Consider the following 9,012-nt stretch of genomic DNA (forward strand, 5'->3'; position numbering starts at 1 on the left):
GCAGTGGAGGATGGCCCAAGTCCTTGGGCCCTACACCTGCATGGGAGAACAGGGGAAGCACCTGGTTCCTGGCTTTGGATCAGCGTGGTGCGCCAACTGCAGCACGCCTGCCGCAGTAACCATTGGTGATGAACCAACAGAAAAGGAAGACCTTTCTCTCTGTCTCTCTCTCTCACTGTCCACTCTGCCTGTCAAAAAAAAAAAAAAAAAAGAATTAAATACCTTGGAATAAATTGAATCAAGGAGGTCAAAGATGTCTGTGATGGAAATTACAAAACATTAAAGAAATAACTAGAAGAAGACATTTTAAAAAACGAAAAAGCTTCCATGTTCATGGATTGGAAGAACCAACATCATCAAAATGCCCATACTACCAAAAGCAATGTACAAATTCAATGGGATCTCAATCCAAATACCAATGATTTTCCTTGCAGATCTAGAAAAAAAGGATGCTAAAATTCATCTGCAGGGGGCTGGTGCTGTGGCACAGTGGATTAATACCCTGGCCTGAAGCGTCGGCATCCCATATAGGGGCTGGTTCAAGACCTAGCCGCTTCACTGCCAATTTCAGCTCTAAGCTATGGACTGGGAAAGCAGTAGAAGATGGCCCAAGTCCTTGTGGCCCTGCACCCACGTGGGAGACCCAGAAGAAGCTCCTGGCTCCTGGCCCTAGATTGGTGCAGTTCCAGCCATTGCAGCCAACTGGGGAGTGAACCATCGTATGGAAGACCTCTCTTTCTCTGCCTCTCATCTCTCTGTGTAACTCTGACATTCAAATGAATAAATAAATAATTAAAAAATTCATATGGAAACAAAAAAGACCCTGAATAGCTAAATCAATCTTATTATTATTATTTTTATCTTTTTGAAAGACGGTTACAGAGAGATATAGAGCGAGAGAGAGAGAGAGCGAGAGAGAGGTCTTCCATCAACTAGTTCATTCCCCAAATAACCGCAATGGAAAATGCTGAGCTGAGCTGATCTGAAGCCAGGAGCCAAGAGCTTCTTCTGGGTCTCCCTAGTGGGTGCAGGGGCCCAAGCACTTGGGCCAACTTCTACTGCCTTCCCAGGCCATAGCAGAGAGCTGGATTGGAAGCGGAGCCAAGACCTGAACCAGCACCCATATGGGATGCTGGTGCTGCAGGCTGCAGCTTTAACTCGCTGCGCCACAGCACCACTCCCTAAATCACTCTTTTAGAACAAGAATAACACTGGAGGCATTACAATACCTGATTTCCAGACATACTATGGGACACCTATAACCAAAACAGCCTGGCACTGGCACAAAAACAGACTCATATGCCATTGGAACAGAATTGAAACTCCAGAAATCAATCCATACATCTACAATCAGCTCCTCCTTGACAAAGAACTGAAATCAATCCCTGGACCAAGGACAGTCTCTTTAACAAATGGTGCTGGGGAAACTGGATCTGCACATGCAGAAGTATGAAACTAGAACCCTACCTTACATCGTACACAAAAATCCACTCAAAATGGATCTGATACCACCAAATTACTAGAGAACATTGAGGAAAATAAGCAAGATATTGGTATAGGCAAAGACTTCTTGGAAAAGACTCCAGATGCACAGGCAATCAAAGTCAAAATTGACAAATGGGATTACATCAAGTTGAGAAGTTTCGGCACTGCAACAGAAACACTCATAAGGGGCCGGTGTTGTGGCGTATTGTGTGAAGTCACCGCCTGCAGTGCCGGCATCCAACGTGGGCAACAGTTCAAGTCCTGGCTGCTGCTCTTCCGATCTAGCTCTCTACTATGGCCCAGGAAGGCAGTGGAAGATGGCCCAAGTCCTTGAGCCCCTGCACTTCATGGGAGACCTGGAAGAAGCTCCTGGATCCTGGCTTTGGATCGGCCCAGCTCTAGCCATTGTGTCCATTTGGGGAGTGAACCAGCAGATGAAAGACCTCTCTCTCTCTCTGCATCTGCCTCATTCTAATTCTCCCTTTCAAATAAGTAAATAAATTTTAAAAAACACTCAGCAAAGTGAAGAGGCAACCAACAGAATGGGAAAAATTATTTGCGAAATATAAAACTGATAAAGAATTAAAAACTGGAGGATATAAAGAGTCACGAAACTCAATAATAACAAAACAACCCAGTTAAGTAATAGGCAAAGCACTTAAACACGCATTTGAGAAACTCTCTGTATAAAAGGTAATATCAGAGTTCAGAAATGCCATCCCTCACCACAAGGATAGGAGGAGAATGGCAGACGAAAGAAAAGAGTGACTTGCAAAAATTAAGTTTTACAAGATTGATCTTAATTTAGAATATGTGGAAATAATTCAAAATAGCGGTCTTATGAATTTAATTTTTATCAAAATTTAACAAAGATGGGTCACCAAATAATATAAATTATTTGTTTGTCATTCCGGCCAGTATGCTTGGTTTTTAACTTCCATTTGCATGGAATATCTTTTTCATCCTTTAACTTTCAGACTGTATATCCTTATAGGTGTAGTGTATTTCTTGTAGGCAGTAATACATGGATCCTGTTTTTTTTTAATCGAGAATTTATTTTTTTATGACAGAATTACATTTTAATTTTTTACCTTTTATTTTATTATTTTCTAATACCATGATTTAATAATTTCACAGAAAAAATCAATAAACTTATTAATAAAGTATAAAGACCTTTCAATCAAGAAGAGAATTCTCACCCAGCGCCACAGCTCAATAGGCTAATCCGCCTGTGGTGCTGGCACACCGGGTTCTAGTCCCGGTCACGGGGCCGGATTCTGTCCTAGTTGCCTCTCTTCCAGGTCAGCTCTCTGCTGTGGCCCGGGAGTGCAGTGGAGGATGGCCCAAGTGCTTGGGCCCTGCACCCACATGGGAGACCAGGAGAAGCACCTGGCTCCTGCCTTTGGATCACAGCGATGCGCCGGCTGCAGCGGCCATTGGGGGCTGAACCAATGGCAAAAGGAAGACCTTTCTCTCTCTCTCTCTCTCTCTCTCTCTCACTGTCCACTCTGCCTGTCAAAAAAAAAAAAAGAAAAGAAAAAGGAAAAAAAGAAAAGAAGAGAATTCTCTAACCTTGACAACATGTCCACAAAGGGAGAAAACTTATTTTTGCCAGTAAGGTAAACCCTAGAGAGATGAGATCTCACTGAAGATCACTAACTCCCAACAAGAACTCATTCAAAATGTTCTAACATTCATTGGGTCACTTTGAAACTGAATTTTTCAAATGTTTTTAAGTGTCCATCTATTGAAAATATAGTACTGAAAATCCTGGGCTCAAGTGTCAAAATTAAATAGAGCAGATCTTCAGATTCCATTGCAGATGTTCTTTTTTTATTATTCTTTTCATTGAGTTTTATTTATTTATGAGTGGGGACTGGCACTGTGGCACAGCAGGTAAGCTACCACTTACTGTACTGGCATTGCTTATCACAGCACCAATTCAAGTTCTCTGCTCGATTTCTGACCAGATTCTGCTAACATGCCTGAGAAGGCAGTAAAACTCAGCCCGAGTTCTTGGGCCACCTCCACTGCCATCAGCCTAGCCCAGATACAGCTCTTAGCACCATTTGGAGAGTGAACCATGCAATGAATGATCTATCTATCCCTCCCTCTCACCATCTCTCCCTCCTTCCCTCACCCATTCTCTTTGTCAACTGCCTTTCAAATAAATAATCTGCATTTTTTAAAATAAATGAAGGAGACAGAAAGAGAGGGAGAGAGAGAGAGAGAGAGAGAGAGAGAGAGAGAGAGAGAGAAGAGAGAGAGAGATCATACAGGTGCTGGTTCACTCCTCCCAATGACTGCAACAGCCTTGCTGCAGGTTTGGGTACAGGCTTCGGGTGGATGGGGAGCACTGTGCTGGGCTGCACAGAAGTAGGTGGCTGAGTCCACAGCATGGGCAGCTGCAATGTGCAGGGAGAGATGTTTGTCCTTCTTATTCATGAAGACAGTGAATCTTTTCTCTTCTTTCTTATCCATACTTGAGAAAATATTTAAGAGCAATTGGAGACCTGCTCCAGGTTCTTGCTTATACCAATAGAAGTAGTTGAAGGTACTGTCTGTGTAAGTGCAGTTGATAACACAGCTGTCTCCCTCCCGGACATTCAGGAAAGAAGGACTCTGCTCCACCGTCTCTCCTCTACTCACACCTGTGCAAAAGGAGAAGTCACACACGATCATCAAGTCATCATTCCCGCAAATTTTTTTCGACAATGATTTCAGGCAGCCTAGAAAATGCCAACCTCCACTCAGACTTCTAAAGAACATTTGCTAATCACCCTGATTTCCCAAAGCTCCAAACTCACAATACAGCTGCAGCCACAAGATTAGGAGGAACAGTCCTGAAAGAGTCCTCATGGCTCCACCTATCAGGACTTGCAATCTCCAGTCAGGGAAGCTACAGCGATTATCAGTTGTCTCTTCCTGACCTCCTAAGACCAGTCGTTTTTCAAACTGGCAGCTCAGCAGCCTGCTTCTGTCTTTAGCCTGCTCTTAGAGAAGCCAAGCAAAAAGAGCCAGTCCCACATCGTGCATCAGCAGAGACGTGCTGCCCTCTTCTGGACAGAGCCTCAACTGTTAAACCGCTTCCCAGATCCTCGCACCCTGACAGGCATCTTTGGAGAACAAGGGAAACAGCCATGAGTCACGTAAACCAAGGTCCAAGTGTGTCCCCAGTCAGAAATGATGAAGTTTGGCAGAAAGAAACATGGTGAAAATGTGGGGTTCGGGATTCCACTTCATCTTCTCAGCACGCTTCAGAGACATTTTAAATGAACTTGAGGGTACTGGTTTGTCACCAACAGGATTAGTCCACTTGATCAGGAAAACACTGGCATCCACTGACTACTTCAGAAATAAAGTCCTTCCTCCTCTTACCTTTCCGACTTCTAAAACTGGACAAGAATCCCTCAGACAAAACAACCATCTTGATTCAGTCTAATAGGAAATCTCTTTCTACAGGTCACATATGTACCCACTAAGATTGTAATAAAATAGAGAGCTTTGCTAAATATCTCAGATGCACCCCACTGCAGTCTCTGCTCCCCCAAGTCTGGCATTGCTCTGACCTTGCCATTCCTAGGAAATAATGCCATGGATCAAAACAGCAAAATTTTTTCATTAAAAATGACTAAATTGTAAAGTAAAAGATCGAACAGAGGGAAAGCTTCCATGAATCAACTGTATTAGTGTAACCAATGGGGAGAGTATACCTTGTAGACTGTGATGAGAAACCTAAAGTGGATGTTAGGATTCTTTCTTCTGGAAGAACAGATTGTGTGTGTGTGTGTTATGGACATGTGGTTTATCTATTGGCAAGAATTGACAGAAAAGAATAGAAACTCTCAGAAACATCAGGCTACAGGTAGATGTAATGGGAACAAGTGTACATCTCTCCCAGGTGTGCTTACATTTCATAATGTCAGTGTGAGTGGTCCCGCTTCAAAACTGATTACTGAATAATCTGCAGTAGAATTACTCCCTGCTGTTGCCTTGACCACTGACCATTCAGGCTTCCCTAGATTTTACTGTTAGTGTCTCAAATCATGGTTTAGAATTTCAACTTATGATTACATCCTTCACTCCTTTAAATTCTCTCCCCAAACTGTGTCTCATTTGTGTTAATATCTTGCATCTTTGGGTTCATTCCAGCAGGAATAAATCTGGGCAAGGATAAGTCAATGCCTATCAGTGGAGCAGACATGTGGGAATGTGACCTTGAGAAATCTGCTCTCAAGAGAACCTAATCTCAATCAGTGTAAGAAGCAACAGATCCTCTCCTGTGATTTGAGTCCATACAACTCCAGGAAATATAGGAAATTAATATTATTTCTTATCCACACTGTAGTTTATACATCCCAAGATGCTGACTATGCAGAATCACATTCCTAATATAGAAAGAAATGTACATATTTCAAAATATATGCAGAGGTATATACCATAAATGCACTTAACAAAATTTCATTAATTAATTGTAATTCAGGATGTGCATTGTGGGACAGCAGTTAAGTTGCTGCTTGAGACATCCCATTTCAGAGTGCTTGGGATACAGTCATGTCTCCACTTCCAGTCACTTCCTGCTGATGACCAACCCAGGAGTCTGCAGGCTTGTGTCTCTGTCACAAATGGGGGGGCCTGGATGGAATTCCTGGCTCTTGGTTTTGACCTGTTCCAGCTCTAACTGTTGTGTCTATTTGGAGAATGACCAGAGGATGGAAGATGTCTCTTTCTACCTCCCTTGCTCTGTTGCTCAATCTTTCAAGTAAGCAATAAAAAATAAAATTATGATTCTTTCACTCATTCTTTTTTTAAGATTTATTTATTTACTTGAAAGTCAGAGTTACACAGAGAGAAGGAAAGGCAGAAAGAAAGGAGGTTAAATGTTTCTGTGATGACATCATTTCTATAATAATAAATTGGGAGATGGAAGTAGTGAATTTCTTACATCTTGTGATTTGAGAAGATAGTTTGGATCTGGGATACGATGACAAACAGAATCCAAGAACATAGCTACCAGGAGGAAAAGCTCACGAGAGAGAACTGCAGAGTTACAGGGCTCCTTTCAAGTATTCAAGGAGCATGCATGAGGGAGGCCAAACTAATGCCATCCAAAAGAGTTAGAGGAAGCAGAGCATAGCTGGTGCTCACACAGTGGAATGACCAGGCAGGTCCCACCAGCCATACTATAAAAACTCAAAATTCATGGATAAGTAGGTGGGTAAGCAAAACGTTCTTGCTGAGAAGCGGGAGATAATTATCCTAGAAGCAGACCAATGCATGGAGATATATATATGTTAGGAAAACCATTATGCAAGAAAGATCTAATGGTTGAATACCAGGTATTATCTATTAGTATAAAGACACACAAAATAAATTCATTAAATGAAAAATGAATCCCTAAACCCAAACCTGAAAAGTTAAACAAACAAACAAACAAAAAAAAACACACAGAAGAAATCATTGGGAAATGCTATGTGAAGATCTCATAGTATGAAACATCATTGAACTTTTGTAACAAAACCTAAGCCACAATAGAAAAGACTGAAAAATATGGACACATATTTTAAAATTTTGCAGAAAAACGTTCTCTACAATGTGGGGAGCAACTGAGACTAGACTAAATTACTGGAACTAAGACTAATTCTATGCATCTGATCTCCCACAATATGGCGCTGAGAGAGAGCAAACAACTTCTACGCAGCTGCCTCATCAGTTTGACTGATAAGCTGCAGGAGCTGATCCTGCTCCTGATTGGAGGAGAGCAGCGTGCTCGGCGTGTGGGCGGCAGAGCATGGATTGGTGGAAGAGGACTATAAAGGAGGAGAGAGACAGCATGCACCGAGCAACATCTGAGGAACATCTGAGCAGCCCCCGAGAGAGCCGGCCGGCGGTGTGCCGCTCCTCTGCGGAGGCGGGGGGGTGGCAGCTAACCCTGGACGGCATCGTTCCTCCGCGAGTGAGGAAATGGCAGCTAACCCGGGAAGAGCAGGGCAAAAAGAACAGTGCAGGGTCCGGTGTCATTCCTCCGCAAATGGGCGAGTGACACTACAACAAACTAGCTAATCAAATCCAACAACACATCAGAAAGATCACTCACACCACACCACTTGCAAGTCTATCCCTGGTATGCAAGTTTGGTTCAACAAATACATATCAATAAATGTGATACATCACATTACAAATGGAAGAATAAAAACAGTATATTACCACAGTAGATGCAGAAAAAGAATTTGATTAAATACAACATTCTTTCATAGTAAAAACCTTGAGCATATTGGATATGACGGAACATTCTCAATGCAATCAAGCCAATATATGACAACCCAGGACAGCTTCACAATGAATGGGAGAAGGGTGTTAGCATTTCCACTGAGTTCTGAAACCCAACAAGGATACTCTCTTTCCCCATTGCTATCCACATAGTTCTGGAAGTTTTAGCCAGAGCCATTAGGTAAGAAAAAGAAGTCAAGGGGATATGAATTAGAACAGAAGAAGTCAAACTGTCTGTGTTTACAGATGACATAATCATGTAGATAGTAGATCCAAAAGGCTCCACTAAGACAATATTGGACTCATAAGAGAATTTGATAAAGTTGCAGGATATCAAATCAATACACAAAAATCAATAGCCTTTGTATACACAGGCCATGCCATGGCTGAGAAAGAACTTGTAAGATCAGTCCCATTAACAATAGGTACAAAAAATTTAAATACCTGGAATACATTTAACTAAGGATGTGAAAGATCTCTACAATAAAAATTTTAAATCTTTAAGAATGAAATAGAAGAAGACAGAAAAAATGGAAAAAAATTCCATATTCGTAATTGGAAGAATTAATATCATCAAAATGTCCATACTAATGGAAGAATTTTGTAGATACAACGCAATCCCAATCAAACTACAAACAACATTCTTCTCATATCTAGAAAAATAGGATGCTAAAATTCATACGGACACAAAACAGACCACAAATAGCTAATACAATCTTAAACAACAACAATTAAAAAAAAACAGAGGCACCACAATACCATATCTCAAGACATCTTACAGGACAGTTATAATCAAAACAGCCTGGTTATGGCACATATATAGACTTGCAGAACAATTAAACTGATTAGAAACCCAAGAAATTAATCTGCATATCTACAACCAGCTAATCGTTGACAAAGGAGCTAACATCAATCCCTGGAGAGAAGACAGTATCTTCAACAAATGGAGTTGCAAAAATTGGAACTACACATGCAGAACTATGATAAAGACCCCTACATACTCCTTTTCAAAAATCAACCTACAATTCGTTAGGAATCTAAATCTTACCTGATGCCATCAAATTACAGAGAAAACTTCAGGGAACCCTACAAGACATTTGCATAAGCAAAGACTTCTTGGAAAAGACCCCAGAACCACAGGCAATCAAAGCAAAAAGAGACAAATGGGATTACATCAAGCCGAGAAGCTTCTGTTAGCAGGAAATACTCAACAAAGTGAAGAGGCCACCAGCAGAATGGGATAAAAATAAAAAATAA

At 41.4% G+C, this 9,012-nt stretch overlaps 1 gene segment (V, D, J or C); it reads right to left on the bottom strand.

Annotated features, from left to right (window-relative positions):
* Positions 1 to 3,756: 3,756 nt before the first annotated feature.
* Positions 3,757 to 4,912, bottom strand: LOC127483798 (T cell receptor alpha variable 5-like). The segment is given in 2 exon segments: positions 3,757 to 4,136; positions 4,864 to 4,912. Coding segments are annotated over 2 exon segments (429 nt in total).
* Positions 4,913 to 9,012: the final 4,100 nt, after the last annotated feature.

The sequence above is a fragment of the Oryctolagus cuniculus genome, chromosome 12 (assembly GCF_964237555.1).
Source record: "Oryctolagus cuniculus chromosome 12, mOryCun1.1, whole genome shotgun sequence".
Lineage (NCBI taxonomy): Eukaryota > Metazoa > Chordata > Mammalia > Lagomorpha > Leporidae > Oryctolagus > Oryctolagus cuniculus.